This window comes from Parus major, chromosome 5 (assembly GCF_001522545.3).
Source record: "Parus major isolate Abel chromosome 5, Parus_major1.1, whole genome shotgun sequence".
Lineage (NCBI taxonomy): Eukaryota > Metazoa > Chordata > Aves > Passeriformes > Paridae > Parus > Parus major.
Genome location: NC_031774.1, coordinates 51240406 through 51262415, shown reverse-complemented (window position 1 = coordinate 51262415; position 22010 = coordinate 51240406). Strand labels below are relative to the sequence as shown.

At 39.3% G+C, this 22010-nt stretch overlaps 1 protein-coding gene across 1 annotated transcript in view; it reads right to left on the bottom strand.

Moving 5' to 3' along the window:
• The window catches only part of DYNC1H1 (dynein cytoplasmic 1 heavy chain 1), a 45045-nt gene that overhangs the window by 1467 nt on the left and 21568 nt on the right, over positions 1-22010 (bottom strand). Inside the window, exons 32-75 of the mRNA XM_015631124.3 lie at positions 21608-21820; positions 21201-21439; positions 20934-21090; positions 20312-20539; positions 19849-20079; positions 19596-19736; positions 19118-19351; positions 18323-18529; positions 18106-18227; positions 17591-17756; positions 17187-17350; positions 16797-16926; positions 15888-16021; positions 15519-15633; positions 15233-15394; positions 14942-15156; positions 14651-14855; positions 14341-14514; positions 14121-14240; positions 13873-13993; positions 13069-13264; positions 12306-12423; positions 11159-11374; positions 10398-10610; positions 10095-10222; positions 9532-9685; positions 8660-8806; positions 8426-8576; positions 8002-8255; positions 7718-7852; positions 7531-7625; positions 7264-7438; positions 6367-6442; positions 5148-5308; positions 4780-4891; positions 4637-4697; positions 4142-4265; positions 3678-3791; positions 3227-3397; positions 2862-3079; positions 2567-2670; positions 1973-2184; positions 1347-1500; positions 361-503 (exon numbers count right to left, since the gene is read on the bottom strand). Of these exons, the coding sequence (XP_015486610.1) occupies positions 361-503; positions 1347-1500; positions 1973-2184; positions 2567-2670; positions 2862-3079; positions 3227-3397; positions 3678-3791; positions 4142-4265; positions 4637-4697; positions 4780-4891; positions 5148-5308; positions 6367-6442; positions 7264-7438; positions 7531-7625; positions 7718-7852; positions 8002-8255; positions 8426-8576; positions 8660-8806; positions 9532-9685; positions 10095-10222; positions 10398-10610; positions 11159-11374; positions 12306-12423; positions 13069-13264; positions 13873-13993; positions 14121-14240; positions 14341-14514; positions 14651-14855; positions 14942-15156; positions 15233-15394; positions 15519-15633; positions 15888-16021; positions 16797-16926; positions 17187-17350; positions 17591-17756; positions 18106-18227; positions 18323-18529; positions 19118-19351; positions 19596-19736; positions 19849-20079; positions 20312-20539; positions 20934-21090; positions 21201-21439; positions 21608-21820 (7110 nt within the window). The remainder of the gene's footprint in view (positions 1-360; positions 504-1346; positions 1501-1972; positions 2185-2566; positions 2671-2861; positions 3080-3226; positions 3398-3677; positions 3792-4141; positions 4266-4636; positions 4698-4779; positions 4892-5147; positions 5309-6366; positions 6443-7263; positions 7439-7530; positions 7626-7717; positions 7853-8001; positions 8256-8425; positions 8577-8659; positions 8807-9531; positions 9686-10094; positions 10223-10397; positions 10611-11158; positions 11375-12305; positions 12424-13068; positions 13265-13872; positions 13994-14120; positions 14241-14340; positions 14515-14650; positions 14856-14941; positions 15157-15232; positions 15395-15518; positions 15634-15887; positions 16022-16796; positions 16927-17186; positions 17351-17590; positions 17757-18105; positions 18228-18322; positions 18530-19117; positions 19352-19595; positions 19737-19848; positions 20080-20311; positions 20540-20933; positions 21091-21200; positions 21440-21607; positions 21821-22010) is intronic.

The window sequence follows — 22010 nt, the reverse complement described above, 5'->3', positions numbered from 1 at the left end:
GAAAAAAAGTATTTCAGCTGCAGTATTAATTAATGACTATTATAAATACTTCAGCAATCTGTTTACACTAAGATATTCCTGCTACTACTGGAACACAGTGTAACTGCTAAGATGCTTTTTACTCTAAGGCTTTGTCTCCTGTTATTCCACAACACTAATGCTCCCTCTGATCTCTGTGCAGTTAGCCTGCTAAGCCTCATCACGCTGTGATCAGGAGATGCTCAGCATTATTTACAGACATTTCAGAGAACATTGACCCAAGTTCATTGACTGAGGAGCTATTTAGAAGTCCTGATGTGAAGACTCCAGGAAGCAGTTACACAGCTCCACCAATAACCCCGAGAAGTCAGCACAAGGTACCTTCAGTTCTTTTGCTCCACCAGATGCAGCTGCCTGGGAAATATTCTGGAGCTGTTTAATGCGCTCACTGAAGTCAGACACCCACTGGATAACAGTCATACCAGCTGGCACTGTGTAATGAGACCAGCTACGAGGCAAAATACCTACAAAGATGTGATTAGAATTAAGTTTTACTCATATGCAGGTTGAAATAACACACTATATTGAAACTTTGAATATTTGGACTAGAATATCAACCTCTGTTTTAAAAAGCTCTTCAGTAAGTGAAAGCATGTTGAAAGATTACAGAGCAGATGGCCTCCAGGTCTACTCGGTATTTAAAACACCACCCAGTTACAGACACCCTTCAAAAGCAGCTGCAGGTACACCCAGCTATTTACTGCAAGACCTAATCTTCAACTCTGCATGAAGATTTGAGTTCTTTAGAAAAAACTGAAGATGTCAAGTATCTGTGTTTCAGAAAATGCTTTTGTTCAAATCACCATATATTGCAATATTCATCAAGTCTGTGAAAATTCCACATTTACGTACAATCTTTAAATATAACTTCAGAGAACTTGAATATTTTCTACGAGATTTTACAGGACCAATGTTACTCATTTGGTGGAATAATTAACTTTGTTCTGTCATAAGTGAGAAATTGGGAGAATTTCTCTCTGAATCTGAATAAGACTTCAGCCTAGAGATTAAGCTGCTAATATAAATTGTACAAAAAAGCCTCATAATATTACTATCAAAACCTAACTATTATATTATTATTATTATACCCTAATTATTAGGCTATTATCAACCTCAACTTGATATCTCATACCAAGCCAATGGGAATTTTATGCTCAGCTTTAAGCATTACTTGTGTCAAATGGCAAAGTCTATCCACATTTTTCTACCATTTTTGGTTTTTTTCCTAAGCTGCTGACCACAGCAGCCTCTTAGAGAGTGCAAGAAGCAAAGAGAGCCCTGGGAGATGCTAATTTGAATTCCCATACCTTTCACCAGCTCATTTATCAGTGTACGCAAATAGTTGGTTTGTTTCTTTTTCCCTTCACACACTTGAACCACGTCTGCCAGGTCCTGACGAACATCCTGGAGCAGCTTAGCTCCCATTTTCACCTCTCTCTCAAAGAACCGGAACAAAGGATCCTGATGGTAAAAACATTCAAAGTAAGCTACATATCAAAGTTCTTGCTGGAAAACTGCTATGACAAACAACCCCCAAATTCTGGGGATGGAGCAGTGACACTGTGACTACAAGCACTGAAAATGAGGATGCAGCCTGTGGTGCAGAAAGTGATTGCAGAAATTGTTTTACAACCAACAATCTCCTCTCCCTGAGAGAAGCAAGAAAGTATAAGTTGCAGTTGAACAATTAATGCAGATTGCCTGGCTAGATTGTTTGCTACTGCATTTCTTCAAATACTATCCAAAAAACCATAAACCAGGTTTTAGGAGCATTTCAAGAAACCCAGCAGGTCATTATGTGGCTGTGGCACTCAAAACCAGCATCACTACAGGTTCCATTGACCCCTCAGCAGTGTAATTGGTGCTTGCAAATCACAATGCACCTGAACTTGTGCTTTTCCTATGCCCATGTTAAATAAAACATAGTTCTTACTTTGATGTTTTCCACGGTCCGCTTCAGGTGGTTTAGAGTTTGTGGGATAAGGTGAAGCCAGTTCGAGGCTGTGGTATGCAGTGTTCTCATCCAGGCTGGACGTCCATCTGATGTAGAATCAGTTCTTGTCTTCTTCTCAGTTTCTGCATAAGCCAGATCATCCTCATCTTCCAGCATCTGCATTTTCAGCATTTTACTGATCATATCTATGCCTAAAACAGAAGATTTACTGTTAGAGAAGCAGTAGCATCAAGATTAAAACAACCCACTACATGCAAGAACCAGGACTTTCCATTATTCCATTATTTAATCTAGACCTAAGATTCAGAACTGCCCAGTTGTAGGTGGTTCCAGAAGCTTACAGTAAGGCTTTCCAGAACCAAGATAGGAGCTTGCCATCTGGAAGACTAAATGTAACTGGCTTTTTTGATTCACAGGCTCCTGGTCAGGTTTTGCATTACTCAAAAACCAATTATGTTGAGGGAGAAGGAGAAAACTATCAACTCTTCAGCGAAATTTGTATTTCCCTTCTGCTTTTTAGTTAAATGGTGGCCTGGTAGTCTATGGAAGACCTTGCTAAAGTTCTGCATTTACCTTGTGTGGTGAGAAGAACTTTCTCTGCATTATTTGGCAGTCCCAGCCACGATGGTGTTTGTGTATCTGGGAGCATCTCAACCCACTGGACAAACTCTTCACGCCTGCAAGGCAGAGTTTTAATATTCATTAAAGGGTTTCCTCTGCTAGAATGCCAAGGCAACGATTTGCCTGAGACAGATGTTTACACAGCACAGAAATACAGGCTATGTGCTTGATTTCTTGTTTTTGTGTGCTGTTTTCTAATTAAAAAAAAGGTTGTATGTAAGAGGTCAGGATAAGGTAAAAATGATACCTGATTCCATCTGGCATCTGAATATCTTTGTGTCCATCAACCTTGCAAGCCAGTTTGAATTCACTGTCAAAACTTAAGGTAGTGAACAGACGTTCCAAGAAAGTGTTTAACAAACGTTGATCAAATTCATTATCGATACGACCTCCATAGATAGACTGGGCCATCAGGGTCTTCAGTGCAGACCAGGGGATCTTATCAGGGGAAATGTTCTGGCGACCCTGTAATTAGCAGGAAACAATTGTTGAATTGCCAATAGGTTTTTTGTGCCTACTCATTTAGCTTCCTTAATTTTTCCAGGACAGATTGTTTTAGTGAAAATCCAAAGTAATCTGTTAACCTGTGCCCAAGTACACAACACTACTTGCCTTTGCTGTATCATCCAGCCAGGTATCCACTGTGTCACAGGCAGATCTCAGGTCAGATTCTCCAAACTCATACTTCTTGGACCAACCCAGTGGAGCATAGCGCAGGCGCTCTTGGATAATGGCATGGAACCAGGCAAGGAGGAAATATAAACGAGCACGCTCATTTGGAGACTAGAAGTGGGGAGAAAGACAACAGAAAACCAAACAATTGTTACTCAAGTGAGCTGATAAAACCAAAGCCTGCTAAAAGACTAGAAAGTATCAGATTTAATGCTAGATTGCTACTGAAACTGAATATATTCTACCAACAGAAAAAGGTACTACTTTGCTTGGGTGAGGAGAGAAAAAACACTTCAGGTACATTTTAGTATCTGAGGTTTTATCATCTAAGGTAAGATTTCAACAAACATGTTCTTCCATTTACTTTCATCAAGACAAACCACAGCCTCACCTTGCACATCCTAGAAACTGGAATGCTACTGAAGGTCCTCAGCATGTTTGCTTTTACACCAGGAGGAGGCTCAAACACGAAGATTCGGCCAGCACGTAACAAATTCACTGGCACCTAGAGAAGATCAATAAGCTCAAATCCAGCTGCTTTAGCCTTCACTAAATTAAATCAGCCTTCATTAATTAAATCCCAGACAAGTTTGCATTAGCTACAAAACCTTACAGTGAGCACATGAAGTACTGCCCTTCTTTTGGAGGTTAGGGGAATCAGCAAAAAGAACAGTATGAAGTTTACAGCTACAATCCAGTTATCAGAAAGCAAAGTTAATAAATGCCCTGACAGGTGTGTATTTTCCTTCTTCTTTACTGCAGAAAGGCAGCTGTGAGAGAACATTCCCTGGGGAGCACTCTTAGCTCTGCAAGCCCGTTACTCTGCTAGATAATCAAATTTTAAATCAGTGTTACCTTTGGATTAATCTCCATGGTAAGGAAGAGTCTGAAGCAAGCATGGGGTTGCAGAGAATGTAGTTTCTTTTCTAGTTGCATGAGCCAGCCAGGAGCCAGGTGAACATTCTTCAGCATTACCCATCTGTGAATTTTTGAAACAGAACAAGTGCTTTTTAGTGAACAACTTACAGATCCTGGCTGTGATCATCACAAAGAGTAACAGAATGGATCAATGCTACAAACTTTCCTCCCTCTTTTAAACTTGACTTCTACATAGAATCAGTTACTTTGTATTGCAAATAGGTTAACTTTCTTGTTTTGCAGGTACAGCCTACTTTTCTTGAAAATACTTAAACAGAAGATGTTTAAACATGTGCTTGCTGTTACAAACTTAAATTAAAAAGATAGGCCTACTTTTTTGTTTTACTCAGTTTTATCTCTTTAACCAATAGATAACTTCCCCTTTTACCTTTCTACTATACAGTATTCTACTGAAAATGATACAGAACTTACCTTCCAGATTTCACTGCTGTGTTTATTGCTTTATCTGCTTGGTTAAACCCTTCAGCAGAACCTAAAAGACACAAGGGTTGCTAAATCTCTTACTGCTACCAATTTCACTCATGCTTAGATGTTGAAATAAGGTACGCTCTTACCTATAGCAATAGAAGTAATCTGTGTATTCTGCTCAGCTGCAAGGTCTTCAACATGACCACTGGCATCATAACCAGGCACTGAACACATCAGTACAGGGGTATTTGGTTTCACCTGTGCTCCAAGAAGTTGAAAAGGATATGAATCAATCACTAGATAAATATGACAATGCAGTAAAGCTCAGTGTTTCTTCCCTCTGTACAACTAAAACCATTACGTTACTCTTAGTTTTAGTTCAAAAAAAACCCCAAAAAACAATTCACTTCTCATACCAGAGAAGGAAAAGTGGAAGATATATTCATTGGATAGCTTAACTCACTATGGAACTCATGCAAGGTAGCACTAAGCATTTCAAAAGTAAGTAGTTTACCTCTGTATCCACAATGTGTGTCAGATCTAAAGGCTGCTCCATAATGGACATGAAAGATTCTCCAAGATTTGTTGAAACAAAGGTATGTGCCATGGCCAACAAACGATCCGGACGGAAGGCCTGGATCAGAAGCAAACGATGAATGGCCTGTCCAATGGGAGCTGCAAAGAGGAGACAAGATTAGATGGACAGGCAAGAAAACCATTCCTGACACCCTCCTCTCTTCACTTCTCCATTCAATTTCTCCCCATGTTGTTCTGAAGACAACATATCTAGAAAGTTAATTATCCCTTTGGAAGATGTGATGCAACTTTTTAATGAAATGCTTATGTTCTGTTTTCTATTTGACAACTGAAAAAAACTTAGCAGCTTCAGCTGATTTACAAAATCTACAGGCTAGAATTGAGTGATTTTAATTTCCAGGGACAACAGATCTTTTCACATCTTCTCACTCACAAAATGATCTGCTCTTCTGCTAGATTTTGAATGCAAATACACTTGTACCCTACATGGATAGGGTAGATAACCTGGAACTGCTTCAGTTAATCATCCAGCAGCTTTAATAAGCAGCTAGTAAATACATGCTTAGAATCCTTAATTTAGGAAGTTACAGGAATGAGATCAGAATGATCAAAGACAGGAAACACTTCCTAAAGTTACCTTTAGATGGGGAGAGGAACTGAAAGGCAACAGTTACCCTCAAGTTCTCACTCTTCACAAGTTAGCTCTGCAACTAATGTAGCAAGAGGTAAGGCTTCATGCTCAGGTACAATTGCAGGTCTAAAACACTCAACTTGACCAGCTCTGTTCTCAGAAAATCTGTCTTGGAGCTTTTTAGAGCATTGACTATCTCCATACTGGCAATGACTAAGGTTAATCCAAACTATTATGCAATCTCATGAGATTGTAAAATTACATTTCATCCTCAGTGGAACACCAGATCACAGGTTACGGTGCAGCAACCAAGTGTAGTAACTCCAGCTTAGAACAGTTGGGTTTTAAAAAACCCAGTGAAAACAAACCAACCTCCCAAAAATCCCCCAAACAAGCCAGAACCAAACCCACTCGACTTGAGGTTCTTATACAATCCCAACTTAATAATTTTCTCAACCATTAAGGTCCAAAATTAAATTCTATTTTAGAATTTCTTTTAAAATCATATCGACTGCTTAGATCAGTACAGTAGGACTGGTACGGACAACAGTGCACCTTCACTTACTTGCAGGTTTTTCTTCAGTCCAAAGGTATGGTACAGTCTGTTCTGGGGAACTGCTATCCAGCCAGATACAGAATTGCTGTATTAAAAAAAAAAACCATGTAAAAAATCTTAAGCTGAGTTTCAAGATATCAGAAACATATAGCAAGGACATGTAAAACTCAAATTACACTTTGTCTGTTATCCTGTCCTTAAATGTGCCAAATCATTTCACTGATAGCCTCCAGCACCCCTGATTCTACAATCTCTATCAAATCCTAGGCCAAGCTGTATGTTATTCTACCCCAGGCTGAACAGTTTGAGAAAAATGAGATGTAGTAAAGAGAATTCAACTTCTAATATAAAAATTAGGCAGGGCAAACCAAACAGGTACTATTTAAGATATGGATATAATTTGTGGTATACAGGTTCACAGTCAAGACAAAGATGTATTACTCTTTGAACATTTCTGCCATGAGAAGATACAGTATTCAGCAGTGGAGTACTATCCAAATCGATTCCACAAAGGCATGTCCAAGAGCCCACCACAATGAAGTTAGGTATGGCTGGGGCTGCTCCCCTCTGCTGCACAATTATCACAATAGTGATGCAGCAAAAGATATGCAGCGCCACAGTTTCTGCTACCATGGGAACCAAAGGTGGTCAACCACAAAGCCAGATGAACAGTGAAACTGTTCCTGAATGATGAACAGTGCTGGTCTTTACAAATTTCACAGCTAGGAAAGTAAGGTTCTTACAAAGGAATTATGAACATTCATTTCCACAACTACAACTAGTTAATCTTTAGTAGTTCCCTTTCCACAGCATGAGCTAACTTGTAAGCATGAAGCTTTTCAAGCAGACACCTGAAAAGCTTAACAAGCTAGTTCAGTGGAGAGACAGACCCTAGCCAACACTTACTTCATCAGCTTGAACTTTTGAAACAAGGTCCTTAAATGCAGGAAGGCAGCTCAACCTCATCATTGCTTCTGTTTGCTCTACAGTCAAACCATTGATTTTGGGGAGAGATGCAGTGTTCAGTACAATCTCCTTCCCTCTCAAGAAGTGCTGGAATTCTGCATCATATGCAGGTTCCCTAATGTTAAGGGAAAAGAAGACTTTAGCTAGATGCCTTCAAGACAGCCCTCCCTTTTTCAACTGAAGTGAAGCAAGAAAACAAGTATTTACCCAATAGTGCCTTTCAGCTTGATCCGGGCCAACAACATGGCAAATGTTATGTGATCCTGGTGCAGCATGCCACGTGCCACTCGATTGAAGGCCACCTAGGAACAAAACAGTAGTAGTGTAAGAAGCTTTGAACTCTGAACCTTCAAAAATCATTAAAGAATTACATTTATTAATTAAAAAACTCAACCTGAAAGAGATCCTTTGTGATGATTGAGAGACGATGAGTATGGTCTGTAATTCCCTTCAGATTTGGGTTCTCATACAAGACATTGTGATAGATGTCCAAGAAAAACTGGAGGGAGTATTGGTACAGGAAATGTATCTGAAAGAGAAGAGAGTTCATTTTTTCTCTCCACAATCCTGCTGTTTGATAACCAAGACAGTATGCCTACCAAACTGCAATATTGGGCAGTGCCTATTTAGCCTTAACCATTAAACACTCAAAGCACCAGACAGAAGAACTCAACCTACCTGTTTCAGTGACTCCATAGTAAAGTAGATACTGCTGCAAGCTGTAGAAAGAGGCAAGTACTGCTGGGAAACAGTCTCCACTTCCTGCATGACTATATCAGTCTCTTCTACTTTTCTGGTGACCTCTGCTGCTTCTTTCTTCAGGTTCTCAAGCGTAGTAATGATGGTGTCATCATCCAGGATGCGTCCCTTCACTTCATTAAGTGCTTGTAGTAGGGATTTTTCCAACTGACGTAAGCGCAGCTGAAATTCACCTGAAATACAAGAAAAGAAGTTACATTGTACAGATATGTTAAAGAATTATGTGAATTGTATGTACTTTGCCATTGGGCATCCTGCAAAGAGTATGAAGACATTTCACCATTCTAGAGCAAACCCACTGTATTCTTTTAGAACAGGAGGAAGTTAATTTTGGTAAACATACCCTGAAGCTTGAGGAGGTCAGAGCGTTTTTCATCAACATCTGGTCTTTCAGCTTTCAGGACTTCATTCAGACACTGGCTCTGCAAGCTGCTGCGAGTTACTGTGAAGTTCACAAATGTAACACGAGAGCAGAGGTCTGGTGGGAATTCAACCTGTCACAGGAAACATGAAAAAATTTTCTCAGCTCTCTTCACATGCCATTTCTACAAATAGGACAGCTTTTGATTTTACTTACTGTTGGATCTCTGGTGGAAAGGAAGATAACAAAGGATGGTGATAAATCAATATCCTGGTCTCCCAGAGTAATCAGAACTCTGCCTCCAGTTCTTCGGACTTCACGATTCAGAACAGGATTCAGAACTGGATCGTAGCTCTCCACATCCTAGAAAGAAGTGTTAAAGACTGTTGTTTGCAAACATCTCAAGGTGAAACTCACAATCCAACAGGGGCTTAAAATTCTGGTAAGCAAACAATTGACAGTTGGTTTGGAATAGGGATCACATTCAGAAGGTATTTGCACTTTAGATGTCTAGTTGAGCTAAACAGGTACAGAAGAGAAGTATTATCAGTGGCTGTAATTTTGTTAACTCTACTGCATGTAAGCCTTATTCTAAAGAGCACAAGCAACAGTTACTGATCTTTTCCATTTCCATACTAAGAAATGAAAAACATACCCATTTCAAGTGAAAGTCAATTACTCCTATAGTTGCCTATTTCTTCATATTATTGAAATTTCTCCCTGATACTCAGAGTAGATTTAATTCTACATAACTAACCACATTAGTTGCCATTATCTATGACTAGAGAAAGCACGTGAAAATGAACAGATCAACAGGTTGTAAGTCATTTTATCGTATGGAAAGATCATTTCAAAATAAAAGAATTTGATCTTGAAATGGTGGAAAAGAAAATACCTTCTTTTGATTTTATAGCTCACTAGTTCTTCTCAGGACTAACACCACATGTATCACTAGTTTACTTGTTATATTGTAAATTGAAAATGAAGTTGCTTGCATGTTACTAAGAGAAAAATTGCAAACTTTTCTAATACACAGGACTGAATTCAAGAATTTAAATAGCTTTCTAATACACAATCATGTCACTAACCTGAACGAGAAGCGGGTTACCAAATCTCAAGGCACTTTCCAAGTTCTTCCTGAAAGCATCATCCAAGAAGCTTGTACGAGTTATCTTACGGTCTTTATATTCATTCATGATAAATTCTGTAGCTTGCCCAGAAGGATCAATGATCAATGGATACCTTAAGTTAATAATAAAACATTTCCATTATTTAGGTTTTAGACAGTGTCTAAGCAGTTTTATGAATTTACACTGCATTATTAGTCTCAACTCTAAAATGTTGCTTATTCCTTCACTACGTTGAGGCAGGTTCAATGACTCACTTCAGTTTTAAAAGGTAAATTTATATTTGGGCAACAAAATACCTCAAATAACAAAATAGTTAACTTATTTTAACAGCTAAGCATAACAAAAAAGGTAAGCAAAGATGAATGAGAGTTTTTATGTTTACACATGGTTGAGAAGCTTTTAGGAAAATTAGACATTCACACCCCAGTGAAAACAGTGCTTTGAAGGAGCTACTGTGATTCAATAGGTGCAAATTGCCGTGAGAATGTTGCTTAAGAACTTCACATCTTAGAATGAAGTACCTGTTGAATCGCTTGAGCATGATGGCATTCTCAGTGCACAGGTCATCTGCAGGCAGAGAACTTGCTTGCCAGCGCAGCCGCTCATCGGCGTTGGAAAGGTACTCGGTCCTTGCAATGTCTGTGCGGAACTGCAGGAAGCAAACACAGTATTTAACTTGACATTCTCCAAACAGCTGGTGAAGACATTTTAAGAAAATGCAGTTCTACAAAGCTGCAACAGCTTTCAAACAGCTCCATTAGGAATACTAAAGCTTAACTCCTGTAGTAAATCAATTTATGGTTAACTTATGACTGTGTCTTTACCTGGATATTTGCTTGCTGCAAATGGTGAGACCACGTAGTGAACAGATTCTGACGCATCTGCTGATCAAAGTAGCCAGCATAGGCAATAAAAGCTCCTGACAGTAAACAGTCTCCTGCAATAGTGGACATCTGGTTTTTGAAAGTTTCACTTGTCTTCTCCCATCTTTCACGTTCAGCAGAAAGACTCTTCAGAAGAGCAGTGCTACGGTTTACCTAGAAATAAGTGATGAAGTAGATTCTTAAGATTATAAAATTTTCTTTTATTACCAGTTTCTCAGAACATTTAAATTCAAACTCAAGGCCCAAGTTAAATTTAAAAGCTCAGAATGAGATTAAATTTGGGCTTCTTCAGTGCTAATTTATTAAGTTGATTCCAACTGTAACCTTGAGGAACTTAAAAGTGCTAAGTACTAGTACAGTAGCAACATACTAATGATGAGATCAAGTTCAAAGAGAAATCCACACTCTCCTCCTTGAAGTCCAGTTAAAGACATTACAATCCTATTACATCCATACCTGTTTTCAAAGGCTTTCTAGGTATTTTAAATCTTATGAGAACTGTCTTGTTAATCAAGTAGCAACATGAGTAGGTATTTAACTCCAGACAGGTTTCTTGAGAAGCCTCGTGACACCCAGAGATGAAACAGTTCAAATGCACCCACAGGAGAAGCAACCAAGTCCGCTCTCAAATTCAAAGAATGATTCAATTTTGGACTGTCAAAGGTTAAAGAATGAAAAATTATTGGTATATGAAGTCTTACTTTTGCTTCTACAGCAGCCAAGTCTGCCTTAATAGCTTGAGCCTCCGAAATCAGTACTGCATATTCTTCTTTGTAACGAGCAATACTGGCCTCAAGATCACGAATCATTTGCTCCACCTCATTTGCTTTCTGTTGGTTGTCTTTGGCATCATCTTCCAGCTTCTGCAGTTCATTGCGTAGAGGTTCCACTCTTTTCAACATATCAGCATAGTTCAGCTGCAAATGATAAATAGAACCTTTACACTTTCTAAAATGCCATGTTAACAGGAACCACAGCATGGTGTATATACTATCAACTGCATCTTTTCAAATTTATGTACTTCTGACCTGTGTAAGAATTAATAACTACTTAAGAGAAACTTAGTATTGTTTATCAGTCCCTAGGGCTCTAGTTTAAACTAAGCACAGAAATGTAACTAATTGCTTTTTGCAAGAACCTTGTACTGCTCTGTAGATTTACACAAAGTAATTCAGAAGGTTCACATTAAGAAGTGCACAGCATTGTTAACATAAATATTCAATGTGGTGTCCATGCCAGTACTGTGCTAATCTACCCTTCTTACCAGTGAAATGAGTAAAGCTAAGCCACAGAACATTTAGGACAGGGCCTGTTTGCAAGCATCAAATACAGTCTCTCCAGATCATGCCACTCTAAGCAGGCACAGTTTTAACAAGCCAAGAATTTTGCTGTATTGGAACACCAACAAGCAAGTAAAATAATTCTTGGGTATCTCTGGGGGCAAGATTCCCAAAGCCTATTCCTTTAGGAAACTGAAAAGTCTGCCTTGAGTATGCCCTTCTCTGAGGCAAGACAAATGCAGTCTCATTAAGAGGACTGCATTGCATTCTCCAGTGGAGAACTGTCTTGTCCTGTAGAATGACTTCACATACAGAAAGTATCCACAAGTGTTCACTGTAAACCTAAAGTTTTTCAGTGCAGAGGCTGTATCACAACTGGCCAATAATTCTCTGGCATGGCATTATGTATCCCATAAGCATTCATCTAAACCATTTACCACATTTCTTTGAAGCAAAATCGCTTGCAATACTTAGCTGAATAAAGGCAAATTCAGAGCCTTTAGACATTGCTATGTGCCTTCTGGCTCACTCTTTTCACCTTGCCTTTGCTTCCTCAAGCTGACTTTACCTGTGCAATTGCCCATTTCACCATGGGTCCACAGGCCAGTGATGCTCTGTTTACAATTTCATAGTTGTAACTTGGATTTGACAGATAGTTTTTCTTCATCTTCTCCCGGATGGCATCACTGCAAGGGAAAAATTTTTACAGAGAGCATGAGTACACTATATGTCAGCACACAGGTGCTCAGTATCCCTTTATCTAGCCTGCTTTCCACAGCTGACAAGAAACATTTCCTGTCAGTTTTGCTGAGTAGTTGTTAGGAAGTTCAATGTGTTGTTTCAGAAATTACAGCTTACAGGTGATAAAAAAAAATTATCAATATTTTAAGATTAGGCATTCACAAACTGCTCAACTCTGCTCTAAAAAAACTGGAGTTGGAGGGAATTCAGATGTCTCTGGTCTGACCTTCTGCTCACATTTAGAGCCAGCTAGGAGGCTGACCTTCTAAGCTAAATAAAGCCCTCAGCAGCCTGGTCTGTTATTGCTGCAAAACCACTTTCAACTGACAATGTGGCTTTGGACACCAACATACTGCTATGCAACCATGCCATTAAGTCACACAACAAGCAGCTGCTTTTTCCCAGCTGTCATGATACACCTTGGCTTCAGAAGTCTATTTCCTGTAGCATCTACATGTTCACCATGTGCAGTAAGCTGGTGTCAAAAGAAGTGAAGTGCTACCAAAGCAATTACACAGAGGGAAGTCCACTTAAAACCCTCTGTTCTTTGTAAATGGTTTGTTCACATAAATATTTCAGTTGCACTTCACCTGATTTCCTCAGCAGAGAAGTTAACAATGGTTGGAATGAAGTTCTCTCTCATGATGATGGAACGTATTTGCTTCCAGTCAGTGGTGCTTTCACCTAACAGCAGGCAGATGGACTCCAGTGCCAACTTCACTGCTGCAGGTGGATTAGCCATGGAACGGACCTCTACCAGGTGCTGCTTCTTTATTGACTTCACAGCTAACCAGTGCCAGAAAGATAAAAAGTGTTAATTGGGAAGAAAACAAACAGTTAGCAAAGTCCAGCAAAATACCCTAGATTTGTATAAATGCTTCAAAATTCTGAAAAGGAATATGAGGTTATTAGAGAAGCAGATACTACTGAATAATTACTATATTACAAGACACGCGTCTTGTAATGAATGTCAACTTGCCAAATGGGCACAGGCAACTTATTCTGTGGCCTAAAAATGATTCACTCAAACCAGAGATTTGTCTACCCAGTTTAATGAATGGACAGCTTGACTGTATGTTGTCTGCTCAGCAGCAAGGCATCACTGGTCTTTCTACAGCTGGTCTGCCACAAACTAAGCCACAAGCCATAGAAGGAGCATCAAGAATCAGATTGGTACTATTATACACAAAAAAAAACCCAACAAAAAGTACAAAAATCACAGCCACAGCTCAAAGACTGTGAATATAAAAGGAATTTCTTCAACTCTGTTCAGCCCCATGCTAAAAGCCTACTCTTTTATTAGACAGGACCAACTTGGATCACAAGAAAACACATTCCCACAGACCAGTTTTAGATCCAAGCCCACAGTGTGATCTCTTGAGGTGCTAACATACCATTCTGAGCTTCAATGACAGCAGGCTCCACCTTGTCAAGATCTTCTTTCACACTCATCTGCTTGTCTGCAATGACCTCCTGCTGCTTGTGCAGCTGTTCCTGAATCTCCTGGCTCATAACCTATAGGGAAATTTCACAGATAAAATACTGCTTTTTAGAAGCTGAAATTCTTCCAGTACTTGCTCTGTAGGCTCTGTTTTGTAAATAAAATAATTACTATGCACAGAGATTTAACGAAAATTTTTACCTTTTTCTTCTCAGCTTCCTGTTGATCTTTCACCATCTTTTTCAACTTGTCATTGGCTGCTGCATTTTTCACTTCCAGCTCCTGACTCTTTATTCTTAGGTCACGCCGCAATTCCTCCACCTAAGATTGATTGTAAGATGGAAGAGAGAATTCATATTGAGCATTGAGATCTATTTACTCACTCCAGCTTTACAGAGGTCAAAGTTTTAAAGATACATACCTGATCAACTGTTTCCTTGATTTTTCTAAGACCAACATTCAAATGCATTTGCTGTTCCTCCAGTTCACTTCGCTTCTCATTGAACAAGTTGGCATAATGGTTGATGAAGTCCAAATAGTGGCGTGGTGTGATTGCCATGGTTCTGCCTCCTCGTTTTGCCAGCCGAGCATTAGCCTTTAGGGAACAAAGTGTTGTAGAGTATGCACTGTTTTAGAATTTATTTGGATGCCAAGGATTAGAGTTTTTAGGAAATTGGTGAATGATGCCACGGCGTAGAGGTAAGTGTAAGTTAAGCAGTGTAATAACATACCTGGTGAAGAGTCTGATGGACAAACACACAGCTATTAACAATAGCCTCCCTATGCGATGGTGGCTGTGGCAGTTTATCATACACAACTGGCATGTAATCAGGCACAATGTAATTTGGTTTCTCAAGATCCATTTTGCTTGTGAACTCTTTGCCAACTTGGTACAGTGCCTCAGTTGACCAGTCTCCAAACCAGTTCAAGACACATCTGAAATACAAAGCATTTGTGAAGACTTCCCCAAAAGTAGTTTTTTAATGGTACCTGTAAAATATGTTGGAATATGTAGCAATTACCTGTTGAAGAGTGCAGGAGAGGTAGCTGCCCTGTCCTTCAGGCCCTCAGAAGATGGATTCATAGTGAACACTACATGGAGATTGCGAATAACTTGGCTGGTGAACCATTTGTAGAGTTCTTCATGTGAATCTAACATTAAACCTTCTTTCTGTGCTCCTTCTTTACACTGAGTCATGAGGGTAGCATATTCATCTCCTTCAAAGAGACCAGGAACCTAATTCAAAAGACAGTTTTGTTGTAGTTTATGGTTGAAAAAAGGTGCAAAAAATATTTACTTAAAATCTTCTTACCTCTCCATTGGCTAGGAGAGTGTTCATTCGCTCCAGGAATCCAGAATCCAAGACGTTTGACTCATCCATAATAAAAGCAATTTTTTCATTTTTACAGCCAGAGCGTCTCAATACTGTCCTAAGGTCTTCATCAAAATCTTCACCTGTGTATTTTCTGTGAACCTGGTAAGTGTTAACACTTTGGTCATTAACATTTTGGTTTACCTTTTAATGGGATTTTAGGGGTCATTATACAAGTGGGAGTATTGACTCACAGGTGTTTAGAAGTTAAACTTAGCACACCAACCTTGATTTGGTAGACACTCAAACCATTCATCCAGGCAACAAATCTTGACAGGGTTGTTTTCCCTGCTCCACTGACTCCAATTAGCAGCAAGTGGCCCTGTGGCTGACGGAAGATTCTGAAAAAGAACACAACCAAGTGTGATTGGTAAGTGTTAGCAACTTACTGAAGCTTTCCCTAGAACACCTAAGCTTCAAGTTACTACTAAAACTGACACACCTTTCCAGATAGTATCCTGCTATCTGGAGGCTGGCAGTTTATTTTCTATAGACAACAATGAGACCATGCTCCATTACTCTGGACTGAAGCTACTCTGGTTTAGAGTAACTGTAAATACTGTTTATATGAGCAGCACCAATTATATAAACTTACCGGTCAATTCTTAACACATGATCCAAGACTTCATTGAACAGGACAAGTGGTACATCAAGTTCTTCTTCATAAAAGACCTTAAGCCTAGCCTTCACATAATCTCTCAATTCTTCCTGATCCACTGGAATATAATCCTAAAAGAACCAGTCAATACAGTATGGAAGGTGAGATTAAGGGAATTTGTTTAGGGGTAAATTTATGAGTACCCAAAAGCATAACTACTAGAATACTTAAAGTAGCAATCATCTACAAAACCTTAAGAACATTGTACTCATTTAACTTGCACAGGAACATGTCCACTGCCTAGAGCGCCACAGGTAGCAGCATGGGGTTTAAACACTGTATCCACTGAATTTACCATAGGCTGAGCCCATGCTGCCAGTTACCAGAGACTGGGAAGTAGCACTACAGACTTACTTCCTTCTCCAGTTTATTTTAAACAACTTTTCCTTTTTTACTATTGGCCAGAGATGGGTAGCAAGCTAGGTGGACTTTTGCCTAAACTCACCAGGATTTGTACAGGTTGCTCAGATGGATCAATTCACATTATAAGAAACAGGTCACCAGAAAATGTGTAACACCAGTATTGCTCAAGGGTCACTGCTTTATCAAAGAGATTCCGTAAGGAATAACTGTCACATGGTAGAGTCACACTATCCTTGAGAAATAGCATTTTAAACTGCCTTTACATTCCATGGTAGCTCTTACAATAGCATTCCTGGCACAGCAGCTACTAACTTTGTGGCAGAGTTCACTTCAGATAATCATAGTAAAAATTTCTTGGGGATCAATTTAACAGCATGATGGGCACCGATTGTCACTTTAATACGGTCACAAGAGCTGCATCATTCAGTTGCATCTAACCGATTTAATTCTGGGGTTTATTTTTTTTTTTTAATTTTAACTTGCCTTTGACAGCCAGTTGCTGTACAAGATAGGTCTGCTCATTGCCTTTTCTTTGTCAATGTTGGGGAAGTGTTTCAGAGCAACCATGTCAATGTTCTCATCAGTCCAGCGTCTCTCCTCATCTTCCACAAGTCTGGATAAAGAAGTAAGTCAGTGAGTACATTCCTCTGTAACAGGAGGATATGATCACACCACATGGCAGCACTATGAAGTATATTTCTGCTTTGTACAGATACAACTCCCAAGAGTCAAGCTGGAGTGAAAGGAAATACTCTCACTGGTATTCCAGCTATTTAACATATAAAGCACACTTCAGTTTGACATTCTAACAAAAGTTGGCACGCAGTAGGCAACTTTTTATGGCTTTGCTTCCCCAGCTCATGAATCTTTTACCTGTCCTGGAAGAGACGTAAAGCTTCGTGGGCCCAAATCCTGATAAGCCCTTCAACTGGTAAGGTTTCTAGTGGTCTTAATGCTTCGAATATACCTCTCACCCACCGAGTCATTTCACGAGGTGAGTAGATGTAGTGTGGCTGTGTGTCTTGAGTGAATCTCTCCTAAAAATTTAAACTTAATTAGTTACTTTATCTTGAAATTGCTCCGTATTTTTTTACAGGCCTTACGATTGCAAGATATTACTCTGACAGGATAATTTGGTCATTTTTGCCAGAACTCAAGTAATTAGTTGAGTTCTTGTACACATATTATCCATGTGAAAGGCTAACAACACATGTTAAATGATTCATCATAGAAGAAAGCCTTCTAACTGTAGTTTGGAGTTGCACCTAACAAGTTACCTGAGACATTGTGTAGAATTCTACCATAGCAGCAGTGAGAGGTTCTGCATATGTGCGAAGTGATGGGATCAACCTCAGCATTGCACGATTGAATGTTCCATATATCTGAGTAAGTGAAGCTGGTCCAGGATAGTCCACATAAACCACGGGAACATGTCGTAAAAATCTGAAAGATTAGCATATTACACAGTACAGAAAGTCAAATTACTATCTGCATTCTCTTCATTATCTTTCACCAAAATTAAATAACTGCTTGATTCAAAATAATCAGCAACTATTGTAGTTGGTTTGACTGCTCCCATTCTCAAGTGTTTCAGACAGGTCATTCAACAGTTTAAAACTGAGTCCACTGCCAGGCTGCCAAGTTAGGAGCCAAGCAGCAGATAGTGCAAAAGCAAGGAACACAATTTCAGCACAGCCGTTGTTAAACAAGTGTATTAAGAACAGATTACATAATCAATGCTTCAGTTTTGATTCCTGTACCATTGTTACCTAGAATTTACTAGACACGTTACCTATGTGACAGAGGTTTTCTTCCAGGATCAGTAGGTGGATTACATGCACCAACAAACTGAATTCTCTCCAGTTTCACCCATGTCTGGTCAGATGTACGGTAGAATCCTCCATGTTCCACCATCTGGAACAAAAACAAAAATAAAATCAAATCAGTGGAACATTTTATTTCCCTATAGGTAGCTGTTGTGATGCAGTAGATTAGGAAGAAAAACAAACCTGTCTAATGAAGGATATGACTCTCTGTGTGCCATACTTATCCATATCTGGCAAGTTGATTTCATCACAGAACAGCACCAGCCACTTTCCTAACTGCACAGGAGCCAGCACCACTCCATTAGGGGTACGCCTGTATTCACAGTAGTGGTCAAAAGTTTTCAACAGCAGTTCTGGAGTGGTAGCACTTGAAAAGTTGAGTCCAACCACCTTAAAAAGAGAATAGTGAAAAAAAAATTAAAATACACTAAGGACTGAAAGAGTGTATCAGGAGTCCTGCTATGTTCAGCTGTTCACAATGCAAGTACATATACCATCCATGTTACAGGTATACTGCTACATATATACAGCCATACACAGCCTAGATACTCTGCTTCCCACTGCAGCTTTTCCATTTACTATGCAGCAATGCTTCTTGCCTAACCCTGTATTTTGAACATCACAGCCTCATGTAACTGTCACTCCACCTAAATACACAGAAGAATGAGAGCTACTCTTAAACATTTGCACAGGTTTTTAACTGAACACTCAACGCAGGCAGGAAAGTCCCTCTGTTACTGAAGTGGCAAGAGAAGAAAACAGCTTTAGGCTAAGGAACTTGAGAAATTAAATTGTATTCTCCTCAACATTTTTATTTTTTGCTATATATACACATGACCAACTGAGGTAAAGGTATCACTGAGTTCTGGCTAGGAAATAAATTCCATGCTATCTTTAATCTTAAAAAGATTAAAGACTTGCTACTACTCTGTAATTCACACACCCATGTGCACACACATGCACACAATTCTCGTGTACCTCCATGTCAGGCAGAGCTCTGAGAGCACTGAAGAGGGTCATGGTCTTTCCAGAACCTGGTGGACCACAGAGCACCAGAGGTTTGTGTTCTGCCAGCCAAGTGTACAGCAATGCTTCATGGCGAACTGTATCTAGGGTTGGCACTACAACATCAGGAGCTGCAACTTTGTGTGTTTCAACTTCAATCTGAGGAACTTTGGATTGCCATGGCACCCATTCACCTGTAATGGACACCTAGAAGCACAAGAACATGATTAGACAATTTAGAACAGGAATCCTGTTCAACCTTAATTAAACTGATTTTTTTAAGTGACATCAAATTTGATGTGTTTATTTAAACAAGCAGCTTGTTTGCTGGAGTGTGAAAATGTAAAATTTAAGACAGTCTAGAAGTTTATTCTCCAGGTTTGTCTCCAAAACCTAAAGCATGCTTTTAAGAAAATGAGACAGCAACATTTCTAGCACAAGAAAGGTTTACCTCATAATCAATTATGGGTATGTTGGGTGCAGTTGGCAATGGCACAGTGGTGATCCTCCTAATGTATTCTCCCAGTTCCGCTCTCATTTTCAAACGACTGTCTCCGGAAAGAGACCACAGTATCGCATAGACCAGGTACCTCTGGAAGAAGCAACAACAGCCAACTATTGGTTTTAGAGTAATGGAACAAAGCTCAGTGAGAAACTCAAATCTAGGCAAACACAGAAGTCACGTAGCAGCAGACTGCACTTACCTGGATGTAACGCTCCAGCTGGTCTATCTGCATGGGGAAGTCAGGATGGTTGGCATTGTACTGGGCCACGTTGCGGCAAGCCTGGTGCAACATGGAGAACAGAGAGCCAAGGCAGCGCAGGCGGGTGAGGTCCATAATGTGCTCCAGCTTGAAAGCGTGTTCAAGTGCTTTGGTTACCAGGCCGTTGGATGTGAAATATGGCTGCATTATTGTTGCAGCATCTCTCTGAATCTGTTGGGGGAGACAAACACTGCTCTAAGCATTTGCTTCTCATTTGACTACCAGACAGAAAGAAAAAAAATTGTTTAAGGTTTGCAATGCTTCATATTTAAAAAAAGAAAAAATAAAATATGTAAAGAGGAAGTCAGATTTTCTATGACAGGCTGTCATAAATTCTACGTATGGTGTACCTGTGAGACAAGCATTTTTACTACTTTATTCCATAATGTAATCTAAGTTATACCTGCAACATTGGGGATGCTGCTTCTTCTCCTTCATCTTCTTTGCCCTTTCGCCTGCGCTGAGCTTCCTCCTCACCTTCATCTAGAGGAATGCTTCTTAGTCTGGCCAAGAAGTTATTGAATATCATGTCTGTACTGAGAACATCCTCACTGAACCAGACCATACCACACCTTGACACAGTAGCCAAAGTGGCATATTTCAGATCCTGTACTTCAAACATGATACGCACCTGAAAAATAGAAATTTAAAACAACACTTATGAGTAAAAACAACCAACCAAGATCAAAACAGTACAAAAACCTTTTCCCTGAAAAAAGAGACCTTTTAAAATATGCAAATTTGTATTTAGACTCTGAATAATCAACATCAGCATCATATGGTTATAAGTTCATCATTATTGACATTTACTGTAAGATTTATATAATTCACATTTTGTCTTACACGGTCAGAGTAAGTGTAACATGAAATGTTTCCACAAAAACCCCTTACCCCAGCAAACTGTAATCTGAACTCAGTATTGCTTTGCTTGTGATGAGAAAGAGGCACAACACTAGTATATATTAAATTAAACCAACAAGCTAATATACAGCACATAAACACAATGTAAAAAAAAGTAACATTACATTTGGTGGGAGGCTGAGACGTTCTCCATTTGGCAGAGTCAGAAGTTTGTTGTCATCCAGAACAGAGTTCAAGTTCTCAACCCATTCAGGGTCTACATCACCATCAAAGATAATCCACTGACGTTTCTGCAGTTCACCTCTCACATTGTCTATGATTCTATATTAAATGAAATATTCATTGAAGTAGAGAATTAAGACTCAGTAAGGTGAGGTTATCCTCGGTACAAATATTCCAGCCATTTTGTATTTGTGCTATTAAAAACTTACTTTCTCAGGACATGTGTAAACAAGCCATCTGTCCATTCCCTGGTATTTGGATCCAAAGTACCATAGAGGTGATCTTTGCTGATTGCTTTTGGATCTATAATGTGAGCAACACCTTCCACACCCTCCAGCCGTTCAAGGGCCTTCAGAAGTACTCTCCAGGCCATGCTCTTTCCACTTCCAGAGGGACCAACCATCATCAAACCATGATTTATCTGTGTAATCTGATACAGCTGAAGAACCTGTTACACAAGAAATAATGTACCAATTAACTTCAGCAGTTAATCTAAGCTTTTAGGTATTGTTTGTTTAAGACTAGAAAAATTTAAAAGCTTTCAACTCCATAATATAAAAGGAAATTTAGTCTTATACATAAATTTCAGCTCCACATTTTCAGTTTTATATTTTACCTTTTCAACCCACATGCCACCAACTTCTTCTCCATCACCATAGGTAAGGTACATTTCCTGACACACTTTCTTAAGTTCCTCTCTCAAGGCTGTCATTTCTCCACGGTGATACTGTACTCCAGGGAATACATCAGAAAGGAGACTGAACAGCAGTGGAATGTCTTCTGCAACCAGTTTTGGTACCATAGTTTCACATACACTTTGGATCAGGATCTGCAAAGAGAGAGTCACATTTCATTGAAGACTTTTTTTGTAAGTTCACTTTACCAAATGTGTTTGACAAGGAATACTTCACTAAATATTTTACTGATTAAGTATGAGACCAGGGTAGTCTTAGTCAAAACAGCTATTGATTTGGTTTCAACTTTGGAACTACCGAATGATTTCTTGTTGATCTGCAGTT